Source organism: Mustela putorius, unplaced genomic scaffold (assembly GCF_011764305.1).
Source record: "Mustela putorius furo isolate JIRA1106 unplaced genomic scaffold, ASM1176430v1.1 tig00000174_pilon_pilon_pilon, whole genome shotgun sequence".
Classification (NCBI taxonomy): domain Eukaryota; kingdom Metazoa; phylum Chordata; class Mammalia; order Carnivora; family Mustelidae; genus Mustela; species Mustela putorius.
The window spans coordinates 21,796,335-21,823,003 of NW_025421304.1; the positions used below are offsets into that span (position 1 = coordinate 21,796,335).

The 26,669-nt window shown below is 43.4% G+C and overlaps 1 protein-coding gene across 1 annotated transcript in view; it reads right to left on the bottom strand.

Moving 5' to 3' along the window:
* The window catches only part of CDH8 (cadherin 8), a 379,478-nt gene extending 353,856 nt beyond the window's left edge, over nt 1-25,622 (bottom strand). The window contains exons 1-2 of the mRNA XM_004744298.2: nt 25,179-25,622; nt 9,284-9,734 (exon numbers count right to left, since the gene is read on the bottom strand). Of these exons, the coding sequence (XP_004744355.1) occupies nt 9,284-9,535 (252 nt within the window). The 5' untranslated portion in view covers nt 9,536-9,734; nt 25,179-25,622. The remainder of the gene's footprint in view (nt 1-9,283; nt 9,735-25,178) is intronic.
* Between the last annotated feature and the right edge of the window lie 1,047 nt (nt 25,623-26,669).

Genomic DNA, 26,669 nt, shown 5'->3' on the forward strand with positions numbered 1-26,669 from the left:
TGGGCCTTGAACCTGGACACTATCTTACTACCCCAGAAGAAGGAAAGGCTTATTGCCTCCAGTCCTAGCAAGAGCCCCGCCAGTGAGGGAGTGCCACAACACAGCCAATGAAAAGTCACCATACATACCTTTAACTCCCAGTGTACTTCAATGGACTTTTTGTTTCTAAGGGCCTTTCTAGCTTTCCCCTCTCCTCTATAAAAGAGCTACCTGTCCTTTATTCTCCAGACTCACTATGGTGAGGCCGCAGTTTGCTTATCCCGGATTGCAATTCCCTTTTATTTCCGAATGAACCCATCTTTTGCTGGTGAAATATCTGACAGTTTTATTTTTAAGGTTAATGATATGTATGGAAGGAAAATGCTAAAATATTAAAGAAACTACTGCCTAGAAAACACACATCGCCCTGTAAATGCTGTAATGCTTTTATCTGTCTTAAATAAAAGGACTCCAGAAGAATCTTTTCTAGGTTATTCTTATTTATTGAAAAGTTACAAGCACCATGCAGGCTGACTATAATACTTGAACATTACAAACATAGTTTCCCATTTCAAGTTCAAATATAAACCCTTGATTTCTGGTTAGTATTTGGTCTATCCCATGGTAACGAAAGTCATTTAAGTACATTTATGAATATAGCAAGGCTATGTCTGTGTGCTTTCTCTCTTCTTAGCATTGTAAAAATGATTAAATATTTCTAGCTCTTTAATTTATTAATTGATGATATTGTCCTTCCAAGTATTTAAATACCATTAGATTTACCAAATGAGATTCAAACTAAATAACGGTCTCCAAGAATATGTTATGAATAGATAGCACTGATTTTAAGAAAAATCGAATGATAGAACGCTGCCATTTATCTTTCTCTCATTTTATTTTGTAATGTTTTATAATGTAATAATAGCACATCTTAGAAAATAAAATGGGTAAAATTATAAAGAAAAGAAACCGATAATCCAATCACATAAACTAGGGGAAAAATCTTTGAATATATTGGTATATTTCCTTACAGATTCCACCTTATTAATATTTGGTATTACTAATATGAGTCAGTATCACAAATTAACTTATTTGATTGTTTATGTGGGTTACATACCAATCATTTACTATGATTTTTTTTTCAATTTGGGAATTCTTTTTGTCAGAAACAATGGGTAGTGCTTATAAATATGATTAGAATTCTTTCTACAATAGTTTTTTTAAAGATTTTATTTATTTCTTTGACAGAGATCACAAGTAGACAGAGAGGCAGGCAGAGAGAGAGGGGAAAGCAGGCTCCCTGCTGAGCAGAGAGCCCGATGCAGGGCTCAATCCCAGGACCCGGGGATCACGACCCGAGCCGAAGGCAGAGGCTTTAACCCACTGAGCCATCCAGGTGCCCCTATATTAATTTTTAAAATCAAAAGTATTGCTGTTATCAGGGGCAAAAGGGGAGTAACTTAAAACAAATAGCAAAATATTGAACATTTCTAAATATGGATGATCAGAGTGACCAGTACACAGTGGTTCATTATTTTTGTAAATGACTATTTCAGGTGCATATTTTTTCATGTGCACATGCATGCCTTAATAGATATATACCAGGTACTATGTTCATATCACACATGCATTTTTTAACTATAGTCTATACATATTTTATATCTGATTTCTGATATTTATTCAGCTATAATCACATCCCCATGTCATAAATCTTTATAATTTTTAGTGATTCAGAGTATTCTGCTCTGTGAATATCCTAGGAAAGCCTTCTTGGTTCTGCAGCCATTTATGTTTCCCTATGAGGTTTAGCTTCACACTTGTGGTAGAAATCAATGATGTTTGCTTTTTTCTTTTTCTCTGTGTTTTTTTTTTATATATATATATACTGATTACCTTGTTGTCATTTATTCATAAAATAGGATTACATAATCTGGCTTTTCACCCATCAATTTATGACTATAATCCTTTGCTTCAAGTGGGGAAAATATACCTGCCCCAATGAGATGACCTTAAGATTGAGGATATATTCGAGACTTCTTTGAAGAAGTCTGAGTGAATATACTTCTTGGGGTATCTGCAGAGAGAAGCACAAATTATCCATCCCCTCACCCGGTCTCTAGACATGGAATGAAGCAAGCAGGGTGAATGTCTAGAGCTACCCAGAGAAAGGATAAGGAGATGATTTGGGATTTGACTCGTGCACTAACTCAGCCAATAGGTCCATGTGTGTTTGTGCACGCATTTGAATGCATGGGTGTGCATTTAGAGGTTCTGCTGATCCTACAGGACTAATATTATTTCACTTATTTATATCGGTGCCAAAAGACTTCCCAAAGCTCTGCGACGCCTGTTATTTCTAAGTCGGGACACTGGGCAAGACGCAGCCAACTCTCATTGTTTCGCCAGATTGAGACCCGCGATGCTGACTTGCATTCCTGCCAAATTATTGGTGCACAGGCTCTGTCTGAGTAGGCAGAGGCTTCACGGAACCGACAGTGAATTGTTCTCGCAAGGCCGAGGATACAATTTGGCTGTGGCTGCGTAGCCCAGTGCTCTTTACATGCAAACGGCCAGCAAAAATAATGGCATGTCAAGTGCAATTTTCTTGCCGGCCGCTGACACCGTAAACTGTAATACAGTGTAATTATTTGGCATCCCGTGTCCTTCATACTAAGCACCACCCAAACGATTTCCAAGTTAGAGAGAAGAGGGAAGGTTAGAAGGTCAAATTTAAAGAGAGAAAATGAGTCAGTGCCTTGGAGGGAGAGAATTATAAATAGATGTGGCATCACCAGCAGTAGAGTTATATCCAAATAAGGCACTGCTCAGAAGCCCAGGTAGGAGGGGAAAAGGGAGGAAAGAGAGCAGAGGAGTTTATGTAAGAGAGAGGATTTAGGCTAGATCTCTGACCACCTGGAGAGCAAACTGGTTTTTCCCAAAATAAAGCAATAAGAGGAACTGAGGTTCACAGAGCACAGAACAAGAGCTAAAGGAACCTGGGCAGAAAAATCAATAGATGCTACACTCGTTTTTCTTATATTGCTTTCTTTTCCTGTTCCATAGGGATTAGTATCTTAAATATAATTTCATAATCCACTATCCCATTACAAGTGAGGAAACTGCCCAAGAAAGGCCAGGTGACGTTCTCTTCCAGCTGTTTCATAGCAAAGGTGAAAAAGAAAGAAGTCAGCTCTCCAAGAGATCCTGCCCATCTTTGTGCCACATTTCAAAGATTCCAACCTTAGTTCTCTGTCTCAGTTACCCTGACCCTCTCCTCAGCTCTTACAACAGTCTTGAACAGGCTGCCGCCTCTGCTGGAATGCTGTCTCTTTTCATCCTTGCACTCTGCTTCTCCGGTTCCAGCGTCTCAGTTCACAGACTATTTCCTTAGGGGAGACTCTACATCCCATAGAACAGACCAGCTTCCCGTCCACGTGCTTCCACAGAATCAGATTCCTTTACTTCGCAGGACTGATGTCTGTTTTAAAGTGACTTTGTTTTCAGGACTCTCTTCCTAATGTCTGTCTCCCTGCAGTACCTCATTACTTCCATGTGGATTTGTATTTGCTCAGAGCGGAGAATCGACTAGCTACAATGCTTAGGAGATAGTATGTGCTCAATAAAATACACATTTGTAGAATGACTCAATCGACCACCCTTGGGACCCACAACACAGAGCTCCCATCAAACTGTTTGCCTCATGGGCATTACATCCAAAGGATATAATTTTTTTTTTTTGGTCTTAGTTGCAAGATTTGTGAAAGCCATCATGGGTTTGTTCGTTTGTTTCCCTTTGTCTCTTTTCTAAGATAAGAACACATAAGCATATAGGATGCAGGGTCCCATGTACTACCCTATTCTGTGTTGGAATTGGCAGAGGAAGTCAAAGCTGGAGGTCTTGAGCAATGCAGAATGCTTAGTATTTATTTATGTGCAGAACAGGCTCTGACCCACTTGTTCCACAAAGAAATAGTATCAGGAGTGGAGTCTCTTTGGCTAATATGTGTTTCTCAGAAATTCAGAGAGAAGAGTTCTGATGTACCTTGTACCATAAACACAAGCCTAAGTGCACAGATGGATTAGAATACGGTGGGATCACATCTGCTCGGCCTCACGCCACTGGGACGGCGCACAGCCTCTGCAGCCAGGATCAGGCAGTCTGCTCAGAAAGAGTTGTTGTAACAACTTTCCTTTATCATTAACTCAAAGAAAGACTTTGATTTGTTTTTAAAGGTTTATTTATTTGACAGCAACAGCTCACATGAGTGGGGGGAGGGGCAGAGGGAGACCATCTTAAAGCTGACTCCCCCACAGTGCCCACAGAGTGGGACTCAGTCTCGGGACCCATGAGATCATGATCTGAGCCAAAACCAAGAGTCAGATACTTAACCAACTGAGCCAACCAGGAGCCCCAAGAACGACTAGCAACAATGTTTCCCATCCAAGTACTAACCAGGCCCCACCCTGCTTAGCTTCCCAGATCAGACAAGATTGGGTGCCTTCAGGGTGGTATGGCCATAGACAGGACTAGCAACAATGTTTAAACTATCTAGCTGGTATAGAAAATACTGATATGAAAGGGGAACATGAACATAATGTAAGGTCTCCTTTACTGAAAATTGCCACTTGTATTAAATCTTACTGGGTTTATACTACTTTTTGGCCAATTCTCCCATTATTTAGGTGAACTATAAAGGAACTCTTCATTCATTTATTCATGCAGAATATTTACTGAGCACTTCCTACATGTAGGTAGCGTTCTAGGTTCTGGGGATATATAGTGGGAAACAAAGGAAACAAAAATCATTTTTCTTTGTAGAGCTTTGTAGTGGGAGCCAAATCATAAACCAGGCAAAGGACAGAATATGTGTAAAATATGTGAGACAATGATCTTCAGGAAGAAGAAAAAATAAAGCACAAAGGATATGAAATATTAGAGAGAGGACAGGTATTTTTTAGACAGAAAGGGACAGGGAATGCTTCTCTGTGACTATGACTTTCAACCTCATTTTAATTCAACAATATATAGCTGTGTTGCTTCTAACTAGGGGACCCTCAGTAGTCCTGCCCTATCCCCATGACATAGCATAAACCTTCTGCCCAACTAAGATATCTAAGTAACCCCATCTCAGCCTAAGTGACAAGTCATCCTTCATCCTGCCAAACACACCTAAATATCACCTCTACCTAAATCCACCTGGGATGGGGCGCCTGGGTGACCCAGTTGGTTAAGAGGCTGCCTGTGGCTCAGGTCATGATCCCAGCGTCCTGGGATCCCAGCGTCCTGGGATCGAGTCCCACATTGGGATCCTTGCTTGGCGGGGAGCCTGATTCTCCCTCTGCCTCTGTCTGCCTGTGCTCTCGCTCTCTCTCTCTCTCTCTCTTTCTCCCTCTGACAATAAATAAATAAAACCTTTTTTAAAAAAAAAAAGCATTTAAAATAAATAAGTAAAATAAATCCACCTGAGATAACTGAAAGGATTCTTCTTTGGGCTCTCAATGTCTTGTGCTCACCTGGTGATGTAACTGTCTGTCTGTCCACCATTTCAACTACAAACACGTACAATTAAGAATACAATCATGGGGGCGTCTGGGTGGCTCAGTCAGTTAAGCATCCAACTCTTGATTCCACCTCAGGTCATGACCCCAGGGTCCTGGGATCACGCCTTGCATGGGGCTCTGTGCTCAGTATGGAGTCTGCTTAGCTCTCTCTCCCTCTGCCCTTCCCCTCTAAAATAATAAATCATATATATATATATATATATATATATGGCTACAACTACTATGTGTAGAGACTATGCGGACATGATTTTATTGACTCTTACATACTTTATTTATTTGGAAAGCCTTTGAAGATTTTTAGTAACTACTCCAGAGCTAACACTCAGAAAGTGGCAGAGCCAAAGTTCAGACTTCTGGAGAGCGCATGTTTGAGGGCTTGTTCTTTCTCTGCACCAACTGTCTAGCAATACAGTAAAAACACACAACGGACAATGTGAGGTTGTGTGTGAAGCTCTGAAAACCCAATCACTCCAAAACTGGCTCTGCCCTTGAGCATGACCTCAGCCTGCATCGTGGAGGCCCCCCGTCATCCTGACTCACAGGAGGGTCTTTCTTTCTTTCTTTTTTATTTTTTTTTTAAAGATTTTGTTTATTCATTTGACAGATAGAGATCACAAGTAGGCAGAGAGGCAGGCAGAGACAGAGAGGAGAAAGCAGGCTCCCCGCTGAGCAGAGAGCCCGATATAGGGCTCAATCCCTGGACCCTCACATGACCTGAGCTGAAGGCAGAGGCTTTAACCCACTGAGCCATCCAGGCACCCCCAGGAGGGTCTTTTAAAGAGTGAGGATGCTCCTAAGTAACTAATGCTCCAGAGCCAGTTCCTAGGGAGAAACTCAGCAATGAAGTAGTTTCAAGCTGGATGTGGAAGGGTGTGCACGGAGATAAAACACCGCAGAGCACTGGCGGGCACCTGGATACAGATCTTCCCGACGCTCAGCCTGACTTATAAGCTGACGCAGTCACCTGAAATGTAGTTTGGGCTTCGCTACCACCCAAGAGCCTCAAAGGCTAAGTTACAGTATTGGGGGGAGCATTGTTCTTTAAGGGGAAATACGTATGATTGGAAATGCTTGCGACAATGTCTTCAGGAAATAAGTCTAACTCTGATTTAACAATTGTTTGAGAACTGGCCGGGGTAAAGGAGGGAGAAAGAGCTAATTCATAAAAACAGTCATAAAGACTCAGGAGCATTTTGGCCATTCCAAAATCTTCGGGTTCACTACTGACATTTCTGTGATTCAAAGGAAAAGGAATTGCTCGAATATTACGAAGTCACAGATCGATGTTGAATGCCTGGCTGTTTGCGTTTATCTCTATTACTTAATTTAAAGAAGGAGTTCAAGTTAGTCATCAGGCTCCTATGAATCCAGAACAAGCCCCAATTTAATTACTTTTCCTATTCAGACAAGTATGGAAAGTTCTCCTGGGCATTGCATGTTCGGTTATTTATATTATATAAAATACTATCACACTGGTACTTCCATAAAGAAATAACTAATACACATGGTGAAAAAATATTCACCAATTACACACAGATGCACATGCTTGTAGACCCAGAACTGCCTATGGCAGAAAAATGACTTGCCTGAGGGCAGGCTAAAGTTCTAAACACCCAGGAAATAGGACTTTATGGACTCTGCACTCCATATTCAGTAACTCCTTTAAAAAAAAAAAGATTAAAGATTTTATTGTTTATTGTTTTTTTTTTTTAAAGATTTTAAATAATCTATACATCTGACATGGGGCTTAAACTCACAACCCCGAGATCAAAAGTTGCTTGTTCCACTGACGGAGCTAGCCAGGCAACCCTCTATTCAACAACTCTAAAGTGCAAATGATGGTTTAAATACTTGGCAGCTAGTTACTAAAATGTGATAGGCTATGGTGGGTAAAATTATGGCCTTGGAAATCCCCAACTTGATCCAAGCTCAGAATTTTTTCCAATTTCAATGACATTGTTTTATTAACCCTTCTAGGTCCCAGTATCTGTATTTACAAAACAAACAAAAAAACATAATGCTGGTCAAGAAGCCCATATTCAAAGTCCACTGGGCCAGGCGTGTCTGGAAATTCAGAAGTTTTCATATTTCGAAACATATGAAGGCACATAAACTGTATGGAAAGTGGCACCATGAGTAGAGTCTGGGTAGCACCCTGTGGTCAAGCACATTAACATTTCCCCCAAGGAGTACATCAACAGTCACAGTAATGAGATGCTTCATGACTATAAACAGCCTCAAGTCAGTTCTGCTACCTGAGTTAGTAACAGGCATACAAAAAAAAAAAAAAACTTTCAGAGATGTTTATATTTTAGACATTTGGAAAAAAAGGATGTGTAGATGTATTACATATTGTTTGTGCGTGCGTGTGTGTGTGTGTGTGTGTGTGTAGAGAGAGAGAAAGACATTACATACATTTATATGCACGGAGATGGGTGGGAAGCTATTGTTAGAATCAAATAAGATTGTGCCCACAAAGTGCTCTTATATTAGTGGCCAATACCTAATACACACTCCACACTGGCCAGAGTGTGAGCCCCTTGAAGGCAGAGATCATGGATTTGTTCACTGATACACTCCCGTGTGCCTAAAAGAATGTAAGACACGTAGAAAGGGCTTCATAAATATTGAGTGATTCATCCTATCTCCTCCTCCAGGTTTCTTTTGTCCAAGTAGACGAACTATATAAAATGAGAAAACATAATCTTTGGAGACTCTCAATTCGCTTTGCCAGACAATGAGGCAGAAGCAGAAATGCACTCAGAAGTTCCCAGGAAAACACAAAGAGTTAACCTGGGTCTTAAAGATGAATATTCATTCTCATTCTATTTTCTTCTTAATCACTGCTTTTGGGAAATGAATACTGTTGGGCATGTTCCACTTCTTAATCTGACTTAGGAAAATCAACCATTGGCAGGCTTATAATTGGAATTCTACCTATGATGACCATGTGTGACACCTATGAACATTTCTGAGGGAAAAACATGTATCGTCTTCCATAAGCAACGGTGTCATTCTGGAAAACACTTATCTACACAAGGAACATTTGTCTAACCTGCCAACAACAACAAAACAAATGGAAATCCACCTGCAGACACAAGGTACGCACGACACTGTCTGAAATTCTGATTGTGTACATTTGATCCCATCTGACAATGAATGAACTAGTTTCCTCTAGCAAATTTTACTGAATTACAGCACAAAGCACTGTGAACCATCCACCAGGAATTTCCCTTTCTCCATCCTCGCTCGGTTAATGATGGAAACAACAAACCCACCACAAAACTGAAACAAAAAAGTAGAAAAAGCTACCTGCAACTAGAGAGACGTGCCTCAAAACAAAACCAAATGAGTAACACCTTAGGAATTGAGATCGTACAAATTCAAACTGAGCAAAAAGTACACCTCTTCCAAACACTTAAGCTAGGGAAAAAGTTCGGCATGCAGACTTCTTGTACAAAATGAGAGAGAGAAGCGTATATGCATGTGCACTCCACGGGTATTCCTGTACCCCATGGGGTGGAAGGGGTGGGGGAGACCAGCCTTCACCAGAAGAGCAGTCTGTGCACATTTAAAACTGTTATGATGGGATTATCCATGCTCCTGAGGAAACCGATAGGTAACTAACCATCTGGCCTAAAGAACTACAGCTAAGTGTGCCAACCATCCTGACGAGTCTGATGTTCAGGATCTAAAGAGGAGAAACAGATCCTGAAAGTGGGATCTGAAAAGCTTAGCTTACCCGGCCAACGAGAATCGGTTCAGGTCCAGAAAACTCTTCCAGGACAAACATTTGATTCCAAACCCAGCCTCTCTTGGAGCGGTTCAAAATCCGCTGTTCTTCAGTCAGCCTGTTTAGTTCCAAAGGGGATCCACCCATTAAAACTTGAGACTGATTCATCGGAGCCATGTAAATGCAAGGGGGAAGAGTAATCCATAATATTATTAGTGGAGTCCAGAGATCCAAGAGCATTTCCGCTAGCCGTTCTGGCATGGTCCCACCAGTTAAGCAAATCACCACGAAAATGAGACAATTACTTTTTTTGCCTCCGGTCTGCAGCCATCCAATTCATCATGCAGTGTGGACCATTTACTTACAGCTCTGCCACGTGTTTATAGCACAGGAAACAGACATCGTCTAAGCCGCTCTTCTAAGACGACCATCCATTGGCGTTCCTCTTCCTTGAAACTGCCTGCGGAAACAAAGAAAGAGTGAGCTCAAGGTCCAGGGCAACAGGTCTTCGAACACAATCACCGCCTTTTAAAAAGCACCTAAATGGACCACAGCAGACATTTCCCAAACTCTTGGAGCTTAAGAACCGGGATCTGAGGAGTCAGAAGGAATAGATCCTCTTATTTTTTTTAAGATGTTAGTATTTATTTTGTATCTATTATGTATCTATGTCACTTACCACAAACTACATAAGCAACAGAAGTTTTTTCCCTTCCTCCCACGCCCCTTCCCTCTCTTCCTTCACTCCTTGTCTCTCACCAACCCTCGCTTTTTTTTTTTTTTTTTTTAAATAATGCACGTTGGGGCATGTGCAACATAGTACATAGAAGAGACTGCATGCTCCTTCCTTTCTTCCTTCCTCCCTTCTTCCCTCTCTCTCTCTGCTGATTTAAAGGTTAGTTCTCGTTCATTCTATGCTGAGCTGTATGAAGAAACTAGCCTCTAATGGGCAATTTTTTTTTTTTAATTTACACATGAGAATGGGAAAGGAAATTTCCCATTTTTACAGTCTTAGCTGCCACAGGGCATCAGAAGGGATGGTCCCGTTCAGGGTGCAGACTGCAATTCTCTGCCAGGATGCTAATAATGAGTGAATAAAATTAGAATGTTCCCAGAGAGAAATTCTGTAATGTCCGGCATGTATGCTGTAATCAGGACGGTGTCAGGGCTCCCATTCTAAATGTACAGTTGGACAGGAGATTTAAATTATGAAAAGCTCCTTTGGGAATGAAATATGGTAAAAATACAATTTTCAATTGAGGGGATTCTGAAAGGGATGGGCAAAAAATTCCCCATTACCTGAGGTGTCAAATACATTTTTTTGCTTACCTTCAGCATGGCGAAATGTGTTTCTTCCCTCTCAAAAAAAATTATTTTTAAAGAAATAGTGTTCACTGCAGATCCCGGAGAGAAGCCTTGCTGAATTAGATTAAATGGGAAAATAATTCCTCAAGACACCATCGGGATCGGTTTGGCTCAGGGAATTCGTAATGGGGTACGGAACCTTTCACCCCGAGGTCCCTGGTTCCATTCTGGCTCAGAATGGGAAAGCGAGAAAGTCATTAACAGTGGCTGGACCAGTGAGTGGCCTTCGTGAAGCCAGCTGAAATGGCAGACTCGCATTCTGCTGCAAACACAGGCTGTATCTGATGGAACAAGATGGCCAGAGGAATCACCGGCTGGTCACCTTCTGCTGGGGCCCAGCTCCCACTCCAGGACTGTTTAGCTCAAGGAGCCCCGCCCTGATGAGTGCCTAGGGGAACCAGTGCAGACAGCACTTGTTTTGTAGACTGAAGAGAAGAAAAGCTTTCCATAGGAAACCAGCTCAAGGAAAACAAGAGCCCAAGACCAATGTCTTCTACTTCCCTGGAACTGCAGCACACCAAGGGAAGACCAGCTTTCCTGGAAAGCAGATTTCCACCAAGACTGCCTCTCTGTGCCAGCGTTGAGAGCAGACCTTTGCAGGCTTCAGATTTAAAACAAAATGTCAAAGTTCTCAATAAAACTACCTCCAAGTATTAGTATCTTGCTGAATTGCCAAACCGCTTATTTATTTAACCAGCATCGACCGCACGGACATCGGTTACCCTGCCCTCTCCTAGACATGCGCCTGGGGTACTGCTGGGGAGCACCGTTGTAGGCTCCTGACTCCGCTGGGGAGGCAGAGAAGCCTGGGTTTGAACTCTAGCTCCCCGCACTTGCCGTCTCTGTCATGGCGGATGGAATACTCAAGTTCTATGAGCTTCAGTCTTCTCTACTGCAAAATGGCAGTAATAATTCCTCCAGGCAGGAGAGTGAGTCAGAATCAACCGTCTTACAAAGCAGCAGGAACCCACGGAAAGCCCTCACTGAACTGGGGTTCCTGTGATTGTTTTTTAAGGGAGGCCATGAAGGTGCTATTGATGTGGTCCCTGACCCTGGGAGACTTTGGTAAAAAAAAAAAAGTCAAATGAAAGAGCAGAGGGTTCAGCTGTGTGACCTCTACAGGAGGAGTGACACAGGGCACTCAAAACCTTCCAGAAGGTGAGAGGTGGGAGGGTATCGGTGGGGCTGGGGAGGAAGGGGAGACTGATCCTGTCCACGTAGCCTCAGTCTATACATTTCTCAAGAAAAAGGGCACAGAGTCTCTCCAAATTCACCTTCTGCATGAAGGCCATCCCTGAATGCTCAAAAGCCACGCATGCCCTTCTCTCGGACCAAGGGCTACAAAGACAAGAAGCCTAAGCGGTTTGTGAGTTTCCTCCAGCATCAGCCTGCCTGGGGACGGAGTTGTAGTTAAAGAACTGCACTTACCAGTTTCATATCTGGGGGACAACCACCAACAATAACAGCAACAACTATAATAATACCTAACTGGTTTATTTTGAGGGTGAAAAGAGGTAATCTTGTTAAAGCAATTAGGAAAGGCTAGAATGTACAGTTATTTTTAAATTGTGCCAAATACTGTGAAAGTATATTCAGGCATCTGCTCTGTTGTTAATGATTCTGGGATAAGAAAACCTAATCCCATTTTAAACATATAATAGACACTTCCTTGATAGAAGCCACCAAAGGGGCACCCAGGACAGAATGTGACATGAACCTACCAGAATCAGGTGAAAAGTCATAAAAGCCCAATTATATAAATAATTGTATACAATAGCTTTGTTAGTTAGAAAGGATGTATTAATAAAGGAATATATGCATAGCCAAAAATAGTACCCATTAACACAATATCTTACAGTTAGATAAAGCTTACTGTGCCTCACACTGTTTTGTTCAAAACTGAGGCACGGAAGTGTTAAAGGACTTGCCCTCCCCCACCCCCCCAAAAAACCCACCTCCAGGAAGGAGCAGACCATTACTTGACCCTAGGTAATCTAACTTTAAAATTCTCTTTCTTTATTAAAAAAAAAATTAAAAATTATTTTAAAAAATTCTTTCTTAACATAACCCCTTCTCTCATTATATAAGTATTTGATGCGTGTATAATGACTGTCAGGGACTAGAGAGGGTCAAACAGGCCAATGCTCTTCTCTTCAGGAAACGAAGAGGCTAATGGGTACAGACTAAGAAACAGAAACAATATTTACTGAAATAAATAATAATTTTCCTAACCTGAGAAGGGTTAGGAAAATACATACTGATAGGTATGCCACTCATCTTGGCAGCATTAAAGAAGGCTTCCTGGAGGAAGAGGCATCAGAATGTTGAGGAAGAATGACCCAACTGGGGAGCAGGTAGGTGTGAAAGGGCATTTAGGTCAAGCAATGAACAAGACATAAGACCACCAATTAATCCAGGACCTCAGCATTACTTGCTACATCTTCTAAGCATCTGCTCACTACCCACCGAATGCGTAACTACTCATGGTTTCCAGAGTACCTGTCAATTAGGGTACCCTCTTTTCTGCCAGTTCTTTATGACAAGAAGAGCATGTTTGATTTCTCTAAGACATGGGGGAAGAGAAATATGTACCATCCCATGGACAGGGTAGGGGAGACAAATGAGTGATAATCTAATCCAACTCTACATTTTTCAGAGAAAGTAGGAATGATTTGGTCAGTGTACTGCAGATGGTGACAGAACTCTGGGAAGAAGTTATCCCTACTCTATGGAAACCTTTCTTCATCCATACTGATCATTTCCACCACCCTCCCCAACACAGAATTTCTAGTGCCCTCCAATACCCACCCCCCAGACTTTGCCAATTTTTTTTTAAATATAAAGATTATTTATTTATTTATTTATTTATTTATTTGATAGAGAGAGATCACAACTAGGCAGAGAGGCAGGCCGTTGGGGGGGGGGTAAGCAGACTCCCCACTGTGCAGAGAGAGACCAACAACCCAACAACCGAGGCTGGGCTCAATCCCAGGACCTGAGCCGAAGACAGAGGCTTAACCCACTGAGCCACCCAGGTGCCCCCAGACTTTGCCAAATTCTTAAGTCACTTGTACTATTATTTGAATTTTATTGAAACAGCCCTAGTTATTTTTTTAGTATCTATTTTAAAATGGAAAACCAATATTGTTTGTTAAAAAAAGATGTCATGAACCTACCAGAATCAGGTGGTAGGTTCAGTGTTCACTGAACCACAGTGTTCACTGTTGAACACTTAGGAAGTGTTTGGATAATATTAAATCGTCAACTCACACACATACATATGTAGGTCTATGGCAAATCACCAGGAAAGACTATATATATGTGTGTGTGTGTGTATATGTGTGTATGTATATATGTGTGTGTATATGTGTATATACACACACACACATATAGTTGTGTATAAATATACACATACATGTATGTATATATTCATTATATACATTATATGAATGCATATTCATATACACACACATTATATGAATACACACAGCTATGCATGTTTCTATACCTCCTCTTCAAAATAACCATAATGTAAATATTATTACTTTATTATCGTCATTCCCATTTTAGGGATACACAAACTAAAGCACAGAGAGATTATTATTTTAAATAATATTTTATTTGCACTTAACTAAATACTATCAAAGCCGGAGGTCATTTCTCTGTTAAAAGGGAAGGCCAGCAACAGTTAGACACAAGGGTATGCTGTTAAATATTTAAGTGGCTCTCAGAAAGAAAAAAAAGAATCCTTGATTTTCCATTTCCATAATGTAAATACTTCCTCCAATTTTAAGCTCTCACTGTGGCCACTAACAAGTTCTGGCAGTTCCTGAAACTTGAACAATCAGCTCCGGTAACCCTCATAAGAGTCCCTTCCTTGGCTCCCCACCGCCCCAGGGGTGCTTCTGAAACCATAATATGCATACAAATCACTTGGCGATTTGCTAAAACACAGATTATGACCCAGGAAATCCAGGGTGAGGCAGGTGACTTTGTATTGCTAATCCTGTCTCCTGTGAGGGCAGATACTGTGGGTTTGAGAACCACAGTTTGAGAAGCCTGGGGTTTGAGCAAATAAGATCACTTCCCAACTCTGACCTTTTCCTTAAAATAACAAAGGATTTACTGGTGTGGTACCAAGTCATTTCCTCCACACCCAAGCACTGCTGACCATCCCTGTGACAGAGGAGGACACACATACATCAGACTTTAAGAACCCTTGCCCTAGTGGTGTGAATGAGTAGAAAGGATTTTGCATGATGTCATAACACCCCCAGAACACACACCCCTGTACAAACATTTTTTTTTTTTTTAAGATTTTACTTATTTATTTGACAGACAGAAATCACAAGTAGGCGGCGGGGGGAGGGGCAGGCAGAGATTGATTGAGAGAGAGAGAGGAGGAAGCAGGCTCCCCGCTGAGCAGAGAGTCTGATGCGGGGCTCCATCCCAGGACCTTGGGATCATGACCTGAGCCGGAGGCAGAGGCTTTAACCCACTGAGCCACCCAGGCGCCCCTCCCCTGTACAAACTCTATGCATATAGATTGGTGAAACTGTCTCACTAACTGGACTGTTCCCACACACATACACGCTATCAGGGGGTGGTGAGACTTGGCCTTCATGTCAGCAAAGGATGCCTTGGAGAGTCCCCCTGGAGAAAAACGAGATTCTGCTGTGCCAGTTAGAACCATACTATTCATACTGCTTGCACCGTGCCATAGGCAAAGCTTACGTCCTCTTTGGTGATCAGAAAATAGCTTTATAGGAATTCCTGAGATGCAACCAAATGTTATGTCCCTCTTATCAGAATTAATAAACATTGTGAACAGTAACTACATACATAAACTGCTTAACTCTACTCAAGGAAGAAAAAATTGAGCAAGGTTGTAAAGCTTGGGTAAAAAAAAATCAATTTATTTTTAGATTTTCCAACCACAGTATGTATGTCTGGCCAAGCAATCCACTTCATTATAATGTTGCTGCATTGATTTACACCCAGATAGTGAGATGAAGAGATTTTACAGCCTCTCTGGAATTCTTACAAGTAAAAAAGTCTTTAGACTTTTCCCCCTAAGAAAATACCTTCTCTTGGGTAAGAGACTTGCAATCTGCCTTTTCATTCATACACGCACTTTAGAGATAGTTCTAATTACAGCCTGGATCTTACTCTGCTGACCCCAACATTTTTTTAAGGTGAACTAGCTCAGTGCTCAGATATGTTAAGTTATGCAAAAAAATACATCGCACCATCGATTTTGTAAATAACGTAGATTAAAGTTCCAAATGGTAAGCCACACGCTGATAGGTGAAGTCAAAAATAAAAATGGGCTTTTACAGACACTTTAGGATTCAATCCAGCAGATTATTGTGGTTGACAGGAAATTATGCTTTTATTATCCACTGAGCTTAGCGGCCACAATATTTCACAGAAGCAAAAATGACACACAGGACCAGAGAGTTTCTATTAAAAATGTTTCTGACCTTGAATTTAGAACCATTAGAAGGCTGCTTCAAAACAGGTAAATGCACACTGAATTCAAAGTGGTGTTTCAGAAACACAGACGGCTACCCGATTCAGTGTGTGGCCCAGGCAATTCAAGCCAAGCTCTGGATGACGAGAACAGAACAGGCAGGGATATATTTGGGTTTTAGAGAGGGATGAGTCTTGCATGTGTCCAAATACAATTCAAGAGAATTCTCTTTTCTAAAGCCTTCAGAATTCCCTGAGCAGATTCCCTTGGCAGACAGAGTAGGATTCTAGATTTGTTGTTTATCTGTATTCATCTCCCCATCAGCCACAGCCCTCTAGTCATTTTCCCTTGGTATCATACCATATCCTTAATCCTGATATTTATCTATCCAAAAGCACATATCATTTGCTTATTTTGCCACCCAGAATACCCGCCAAATTAATTCTACTCTGTTACTGACACGCTACTCTTCCTCTTTAAAGTTTCACAATTATTGGTTACCCTTGCAAAATAAATGCTGTCTCCTTTTCAAAGGGTCAGAACTTGTTCTCAACTTAGAAGCTGATCTATTTGTTATAGAAATTTCAGCTTGGGATGACCAGGTCTGTGACTAAAACAAGGTCACGATAAAGCCAGTTTTCTAGCGTTATAGACCCCGGCCTTAATTCATAAAAACTTTCTTGAAATCATGAAGTTAAGTTGTTGAAGATAGGATTCTTTTCTGTCAGACTCTCTTAAGGCAGAACTGGATTGAGATCGTCTCAAAAGATGAACAGAAGTCCCATGATTGTTGATTAAAGTCCCTTGTTGGTTAAAGACACACTAATGCCACGAAGTGATTTTTCAGGACCAATCTAAATCCCTTCTTCTCCATTTGAAAGACACATCCTTTGCTGCCTTTAAATCATCTGTTCAAAACTTAACAGTCAGAGACCTAAGGAGTGAAAACAATGGGCTTGCCCTTTGTTGGAAGAGGGCATCATGAGGATGTGACCACCAATGGATCAGAGAGCTGGCCCTGGGGTTCAAAGTCTTCTTATCTACTCCCCTGTCCTTGGAACTAAATGCTACCCACTGTTCCCTCCCTGGAGTCACTTCAAGAACTCAGCGTCGAGGACATAAGGTATTGTTGAGACCACCTGGACTGAACACATGACTAAACCCCATGGAGATCGCTATATAATATCTTAAGATTCGGGGCACCTGGGTGGCTCAGTTGGTTAAGCATCTGCCTTCAGTCCAGGTCATGACCCCAGGTTCTGGAATCAAGCCCCATGTCAGGCTCCCTGCTCAGGAGGGTGTCTGCGTCTCCCTCTCCCTCTGCCTCTCTCCCAGTTTGTGCTTTTCTCTCTCTCTTCCTGTCAAATGAACAAATAAAATCTTTAAAAAATAAATAAAATCTTATGAATCTAGCAGGGAGCTCCACTCATCTTGCAACAACCTGAGAGAAAGCCTCATATGTGAGTTCCCTTGCGTATTAGAACTGCCACCTACCAGTCGGGACTGTTCTGCTTTCTTTGGTCACTCCTTGCCCTTTGTGTACAGAGGCCAGTTTCAGAGTTCATTCTGGGCACACCCAAGGTTGTGAACCAAAATGCTTTAAATCACAGTAACCAACAGAAATGAACCTTACCCTTGTCGATTAGTAAGAGAGCTGAACAAGGGAAGCTCCATGACACAGTGGTTGAAAACATTGAGTGTGGAGTCAAAAGTAGTTTGAATCCCTGTTTTTTGTTCTTTGTTTTTAAGATTTTATTTATTCGACAGAGACAGCAAGAGGGGGAATACAAAATACAAGCAGGGGGAGAAGCAGAGGGAGAGGGAGAAGCAAGCTTACTGCTAAGCAGGGAGCCCAATGTGGGGCTCGATCCCAGGACCCTGAGATCATGACTTGAGCGGAAGGCAGATCCTTAACGACTTAGCCACCCAGGCGCCCCTGAATCACTGTCCTTTAATTCATAAGATATGGGGAAATGGATCTCAATTGCGGCTGATGAGGGAATTGATGCTCTGGGTTTCATACTCTCTAACTTGAGGGACTGTGGAAAAACTAAAGCATATAAAGCTCTATCAATGTCCAGTAATAGCCACCATTTATTGAATACTCCATGTGCTTTACAAAGACTCGATTTACTTAAATACTTCATTTCAATTTTTTGCTGTGAATATCACTGGGGGAAATCCCAGCATTCTATTGAGACAAGCAAATAAAAGAATTTCCCATTCTTCTTTAAAGAGAGAGAGAGAGAGAAAGGAACCATGTTGGATATGAATTAAACATTTTACAAATAGTTTTTCCTACCCACAGCTAACACACAATTAGTTACTTCATAGATCTATTAAGCTTCTAAAGAGCAGTATTTTTATCCCTTTCCCAAGAGCCAACCATGTCTGCTCTTTCCATTGAACACAGGGCATTGTCTTTCACTATTTTCTGCTGAGAGGACAACACACAAGCATTAAACATTCACATGGAACCTATTCACTTGATAAATACTCAGTGAAAAGCACAGGCTGCTACATCGTATTGTATAATTCCACTACGACCCAATTTTAACCACTCCATGGCAAACATTTCATTGACCAGGTACTTTTACAAAAAAAAAAAAAAAAAAAAAAAAAAAAAAATTCTGTTGCATTTCATAATCATCTACCTTCTTAGGAAAATGGCCCAAGTGGGGAGTCCCTACTAACTCAAAGGTGAGGCCAAAATGATTTCTGAACACTATTCAGAAATTTGCTGAGTGAAGATAATGCTGAGCAGAGACTAGGTTCAGATAGTGTCTTCTCCCAAAAGTATTCAACAAATGTTTTCCATTTATTTTAGTAAATGTTGGCATGACTGATGATGGCTAAAAATCACAAGCTCTCCCTTCGCTTACATAATGGGGAAATGGTTAAAATCAGTTATATCACATAACCAAGACTATAGAGTCTGTAATACTGAACCTGAAATGCAGCCAAGTATCCCAGCATAATAAGTCAAGATTCTGTCAATTAGATTATACCGTGTGGGAACCACCCTTATGAGCGCACCTTATGGCCATCCTTCCATGTTTAAAAGACTTTATAGCTTAAAAACCACCCACTGACACTATTACCATGAACTATGGACACAGATGATGGAATGGGTACCAGCAATCATTTGACAAAAATAATACTGAGGTATAATGTAGAATGCTTAGGTCCTGAAATTAATCAAAGTGCTTATATGGATTCTAAGTGTACTACCTTCAGTATACTCTCCTACATAGTATACTAGGTATATCATCTTCACCCACTACATTTTAGTGAAATTCAAAAATAAGACAAACACAAATATGTGTTACCATTCTAATCAAAATAGGTACAAATTAACTTTTTCATATTTTTGAGCATCCCCAATATGAAGAAGGAAATACTTGAACAGAGAAAATTAAATTGTTTGTCAAGCTGAAATAGCCATAGAGAAATAAGGAGGAGAATGTGTCCTTGTAATCTTTATATCAAATTCTGGAGATGAATTTGCATGCGTAAGAAAAGCATTCCCTTATGACATTTCTACCACTGCTTCACCTACTTATGTTATTTGTGTCACATCAGGAATCAAATAATCATATTTTATACATTAATCCATCTAAAAAGAAGCGATGCCTGAAAAATGTTACATTATAACATGTAATAAAACATGGATGTGCTATAACATTTTCATTTAATGACATCTATAGAATAAGATTCCACGTACTGTCCCTTTGCAATATATTCAACATGCTTAAAATATGAATAAATACATCCACAGAAAGACCTTACCACAGATAATAGATTATTTTCGTCTGTGTACATGTGAGTGCCAGAAGTCCTGCTGATAACTCGGCAGAGAGGAGTACAGAATTGTCTTCTAAGATGTTCTGACTTGCAGTTCACATGAGGTTAACATGAACTGTTCCACTGAAATGTAAAATATACTAAAGAGCAGCAAAAGAGGAGGGAGAAAAGGAGCAAAGAAAGAAAGGTCCTTCCCTCGGTTATTTTCTACGTACGGACACGGAAGTACACATGTGACACTTCCATAATTTAGAGTATTCTCTCCAATAAAACCCAACTTGCATCCCGCACAGTTTAATAGCATTCTTGATGTAAGTCTGGTCTTGAAGGCATTCTCCTTTGTACAAAGCTGTTCCCATAGCATTTAACAAGTGACTTCAAGGGAGGAAAAATATGCTTTGTGGAACGTGAAAAACTTGATTGAAAAAAAGAGAAAAGTTCTATCTAAAGATCAACTTGGGACAAAATCGAGGCAGACAGTCACCATACCAGACTTTGGATATTATCCCACCCCTGCCTTTAGTGAAAATCTCCTAGTAAAGGGAGAGGGGGCAGTCTTTGCTAACTGTCGACGCGTTAAATAAATGTATACTTAGCACTAACTCTGGGCTTAGCCTCAACTAACCATCATTTTAGCATGTCTTTGGCAGAGAGGGTAGGGGAGTTTGAAGGTTCTCAACCCAAGGGTTATTCTTTTATGATGCTTTCCAAAGAGATCTAGAAAACCACATCTATATATTTCTACATAGCAACAGAACTTTAAAAATAACAAGACTTCTAAAAGCAAGAAGGTGGAGGATATTTATGATAAGGAAGAGCCTATGCCATTTAAAACTCAGGAAATAAAAGCTCAGGACACAACAGAGAAAGGAAACAGTATTGGTCCTATTGCTTTGCCATGAAGTGGTGTGGGAGATTTAGCTAGAGGCAGCACATGGGAGAAGCAGCTGAATGGCATCCCTTGAACTTATTTCTTTTCTGACCTTTTGAAGTTGCCAGGTTCAACTAATTTTCTCCTCATGGTTATATCTGAAGCCGGTTCCAGAGGCAAGAACCAACAGTTCAGCAGAAATATACTGCTCATCGCAACTTTCTATGGGAATTAAGTGAGAAAAGACTAATAGCTCTTTGGTTAATTAAGGCCCACCAATTCGGAGGACAACCTTGTTCCATCACAATATTGTTCTATTTCACAAATATAAAATTATGGGATTCTGGTGAAAAAAATTCCAGCACCGCATTTTTTTTAAGACACTGGTCAATGTACAAATTTAAGAAGCCAGGAGGGGAAAATCAAATAACCCAGGGCAGACGAAAGGGCAAATGGATCATGATAAAACTCTCAGACTCGACTCATTAAATGAGTGAGCTGTCTAGGTACGTTTTGAAGTTTTGTAGAAGTAAATGTCCTGTATCTATGTGCATGTGTGTTCATATCTGTGGGTGAGTGTGGACCACACAAAATACAGAGCAATGAAGACCAGCCGTGGTTTAATTCTGACACTGTGGGTGTTGTATAATACACCAAAGTTAAGAGTCTCTTCCTAAACTGAAAAGCAAAACTAGTCCATGTCAGCTGTGAACGCAACAGTGCTGAAAACAAAACAAAACCAAAAAAAAAAAAAAAGTGCCTTTTTTTTCTGTTTCTCTGAATAACTTTGTAAGCAATATCAAATGACTGAAGCCACCATCAGCAGCATCACTGAGCACAACATTTTCAAAAGAAAGTCTGGAGACTTTCGACTACATCCATAATTAAAAGGCTACTCTGATTATGCCCATTCCTTGATTTGTCAAACACAAAACTTTGCTGATGGACCAGAAAAATGTGATGGGGAATATAAACCGAATGTCATTTTATCCCTGAAAATTGCTTCTGGTTTTGCATGGAAAATTTGCTCAGATTGGGATGCTGATGAAGCCGGAGGTGGGCCACCTTGAGTAGGAGAAGGAAGGATTTTTTTTTTCTTAAAGCATTAATTTACTTATGAGGTTTTCTGAACAGTTGGTGAAGTATCGATTCCAACTTTTCTCTACGCGAGCATTCCTTTCTCCTCACCAATGAACAAGGAGAGGAACCAGGAGAGCAAAACCCTAAAGTACAAATTCTTGAATAGAATCCTTATACCCTCATTCTTTGGAGTTTCCCTGCTTTGCTCCAAAATCTGACATTCCCTGCTAGCCAGGAGTATCAGACCTTAAATTTGTGCACAGTTTACAAGGAAATGTTGTGTCATGAGTACACTCAAACAACAGCCTTTACAAATGTTGCCTCATGTGCTCTGTTCCGTCCTGCTGAGTATGTTTTATGGGTTGTTTATTTTTACACTGAGCATACCACCATTGGCTAAAGTGTGCCCAGTACTGATCTAAGGGGTTGCATTAGATGAATTGTCTGGACGGAGTTCTCCATGATGCCCCAATAAAGTTACTTTCCGGTTAAAGACCTCCTTTCTTTTAGAGCTGATATATGTAAAGCAAGCAAATGGAGCTGCTATTCTAGAGAGGGCTGCTGTAAAATTGTTTGGCAAAACTCGTAATGCCTTCAAGAACTCAAAAAATGCATCCTAGGCACCAAAAATGCAGTAGGGGGGAAAAAACGGTAAGAGGCTTGCATAGAGAGATTTACCCAAATGAAATCTTGAGAGTTTGGGGAGACTGTGGATTATAAAGCTGAAGTGATTTATAATAGTAATAATAATTGGAAATACAAGATCCAGGTTGCCGGAGAGAAAGAGTAAAAGTTTAAATGACAGCATTACAGCACAGATTTCAGAGAACATTAGCCAGCGTCTCTAAAATATATGGTCCATTTGTGATGGTCACAGGATACCCTGACACTCATTTGGCTGGTGGGGGGGGGAAATGGAATGAAGAAGATGAACTACACTGGGCAGCCCTCAATAAAGCAATCCCTGGAGTTGCTGGAGAAGCTCTTCTCTGTTTTCAGAGAAAACAGAGTCTAAGCGCTCTTCAGAGTCCAGGAAAAAAAAAAAATATATATATATATATATATATATATATATATATATATATATATACCAAAGGTGGTTTAAAATCATGCAACAGCTCCAGCATGAAGTGACCATGTAATGGGGATCTTCAAATCTGCTAAAGCAGAATTCTAGATTATTATTATGAGTATTATTATTTAATAAGAGGGATAGACCTAGAATTTCTTTCAGCCACAGAGCTCAAGGAAGTGGAAAACATGTCTGGACAGGATGATTATGGAGAACTCCCTTTGAGGGGGGGGGGGAATGTAGCCCTTAAAGAACATCCTTCAAAGGTATCAGGCCTCTCGGTAAAATTTTCTCCCTCTCTGTGTTACACATCACACACACACGCGCGCGCGCGCGCGCACCCCAGATAAAAACGCCTGCAAAACTGGACACAGCTGATGAAAGGCAACAGCAGGGCAGAAATTTCAGTTGTGTTGAGCCTGAAAGACAGGGCTCATTTTGCATGCAGTGAGGTACAGCGGCGAGGTTGAATGGATGGAAAATCCCACTCTCGAATCTTACATAAATATCTCTTTCCCACATATAGTTTTCCAGTTGAAAAGCTCCCATAATGAAGCCGGAGGTGACAGCCCCGGGAGGGTTGTTAACCATTGAGATGGCCGTCAGGAGCACTGTGAAGAGGACAGGCGCTTCACAACGGCCCCAACCCGACCCCGGGTCCCTCCTCTCGGCTCGGCGACCGCACCCGACCCGAGAGGGCAGAGCTCCCGCATACCTTCTCCGAAGCCCCCGCCTCCCCGCCGTCCGCCCGCAAACAGCGTGAAGCCAGGTGAAAGCAAGCAGCCGGCTGATCTGATTAGCAGCTCGGGCGCGCTAAGGGATGGTCGGATCGTGCCTCTTAAAGAGGAAACTCTTGTGGAATCTTCAGGAAGGGGCGGTAAAGTTGCAAGGAAGGACCTTTTCTTCCTCGCGCTGGCTTGGTTATAAGCTCTGTTCTTGAACTGGACCTGAAGTGAGCAGCTGCCAGCCTGGGTTTCCATTACGGGCTAATGTTGCGCGTTTGCAACAATAAACAATTAATGCTGTTTGATTTCTTGCATTGAGCAACCCAAGCAAACAGCTGCCATCTCCGCTTGCGGAGGCGAACGGCTACCCCTCCACGAGCCGCCGCCTCAGGGCCTGCGGGGAAGGGTCCACGAGAACAAAACTTTAAGGCTTTTACCAGATTGGGTGGGAAACGCTTTGGTCTTGGAGACACGGGAAGCGGAGGAAAAACTGTGGGGACCTGTTGGCATCCGCGTTGGCGGCGGCAGGTTTCCGCCGTCTCCCCGCCTCGCTTGGAACCTGGCAGAAGGGGAGTGGGTCCCTTACGAACCTGTTACGCGCTGGCAGAAGCCGGGCGAGAGAGCCCTCTCCGCCGGCAGGGAGCGCGGCCCGCCCCCCGAGTGCTCGCAGAGAGGGAGCGCGGAGACGCCAGACGGCGCAGCTGCCCGCTCGGCCGGCGCCGGCAGAGAGGGTCCGGAGTCCCCGGCTCAGGGCGCCTCGGTGAGGGCTGCCTCGCGGGCTCACAAAGGACACCGCCTGTGGGGTCCTGCCTGGGTTCGGGCCAGCGTCTCGGCGACTGCAGAGCCGCGGAGCGGCTCGAGAGCCGGCAAGTTTGCAGCGGGCACCACGCCTCGCCAGCTGGAGCAGCCACTTGTGGGAAAGCCTCGCGCTGGGGCTCGCGCGGCTGGGTCGCGCCGCCCGCAGCCCCCAGGCGGGGGTCGCCCTCCCTGTCCTCGGGGATCGGGAGATACACACCAAGGCAGCCAAGGGGCAACCTAGGCCCCTTCGCCTCCTTTCCTCTCGGGCTCGCACCCTCCTCGGGACCAGCGGCGGGTGTTTCCCATTCACCGCACGGACCCCGCAGTGAAGGCGCGCGGCTGCAGCGTCGCCTGCCTGCCTGGCGAGGCGGCGAAATCGCCAGGCGACCGCAGAGAGGGAGACCCGCTGGAAAACTAAAGAGGCACAGCCTGCTTGCTACTCCCTAGCATCTCCTGTCAGGAGCAGTTTGCCAAATCATCAGGCAGAGCCCGGAGGTGGCCCCGTCAGCTGTGCATATCAAGAAAGAAGACGCAGCTCACCCCCACGCCTGGGCTTGGAACCCGCGTCCACCATGGAGGCGGGAGGGGGGAGGTGGTGGGGGGCGGGTTAGAGACTCGCGAGGTGTCCGAAGGGGTAGGGGGATTCTTAAAGGAAACGGTCCTTTCTGGGTCCTCGGCGCTTGGAGGAAAACGAGGGGCAGGGGGAAACCACTTACTCTCGAGGGTCTCCGCGCTGGCGAATGCCAAGCCTCCTGGCTCACAAACGGCTGCAGGGGCTCGGGGTCGACTCCCGAGAGCGGCGAGCACCGAGCGGTTCCCGCGCGCTGGGCAGACGCCTCCGGATTCCGTTCATGCCTCTCGGAGCTGCGGGGCTCGGTGTGGGGACGCGGGTCGGGCGCGCTGGGCTCCGGCTGTCCGCAGCCCGAAGTGCAGCGAGCGGGTGCGTGCGCGGGACCGTCTGTGCACAGACCGGCGACGGCGGAGGAGATTCGAGGAAGCAAGGAGATTCCGAATAAATCCACTAATTGTGGGCTGAGCGCTCCAGCGTGCGAGCCCGCCTGCCTGCCAAATGTAACTGTGAAGTGATGTGGAAAAGTGAGCCGGGTGCCTCCCCTGACGGATCTCATTGGGCAGAGCGCAGAGGCAGGTCTACCACTTGGAAATTCATGTAAGCAGTTCCCCCCCCCTCCCCGCCCCCTCCCTGCCTTCCCCACCTCGGCTGCCGCGCGCTTGCTCGCGCTTCCCCGCTCCAAGTGGGCGCCCAACTTTTCGCTCCTGGCTCCCGAGCACGCCCCGCGCGTCTCCGCCGCCGGAGCCCCGGCTGAAGATGCGCCCTTCCGTGCGGTGCGCGCAGCCCGCGGAGGGCCGAGCTCGGGGAGAAGAGAGCTGGCAGCGGATCAGAGGCGCGCGGAGGAGGAACCCGCCAGCTGCCTCTCCCGAGTCTCACCTGAGCCCTGGGGCTAGCGTTGCCTGGAAAAGCGTCTCAGTGACCCACAACCGTTTTTCCGTGGGCGGCAGAGGACGCGGCGGGGCCAAGGGGTGCGCGTGGGCGGCTTACCTCGTATTTCCAAGAGCCTCTTGCGGACAGAGTGGGGTGCTTGGCGGACCGCTGCCTACTACTCAGAGGCTACGGCTCAGAGGTGGCATGCCGTGGTCTTGTGGGTGGAGCGCATTGCTGGCACCCCCTGGCTTCCACTCCTTCAGGGAAATGGGACTGAGGAGGGCACAGGGGCAGCCAGGAAGGGCGCGCAGTAAGCAGGCATGAAAAGAACAGCAGAACTTGCTTGGGAAATAAAGGGAGCGATTGCTAGGTCTTCTCAGTGTGCCCCGGCCTCCAGATCTGCTCGCAGGCACCATTTTTTTTTTTTTTTTCAGTTCCTCTGCCACCACTAAGAGGTGCCCTGTCTGTGGTCTGTGGCCCCTTCAAGCCCTCTGATGGACTCCACACGGGTCTTGAGAAATGGCTATCCTGGGTAGAACCAGTACAGGAAGGAGGGATCATAAATGAGGAGCTCCTGGTTTGTTTTCGCCTCACCTGTAAAGGCTAACACATAGCAATATTCAGCCAGGATGATCTTCCTTTGATAAAATTAGTGAAAAATAAGAGGAACTAATCCTTTTTTGGTTTTGTTTTAACTGTCCTCCACAGGCTACCGTGATTTAGTCCGTGCCCTGTGCACCTGAGGTGAGCTCTGGGGAATGGTTTC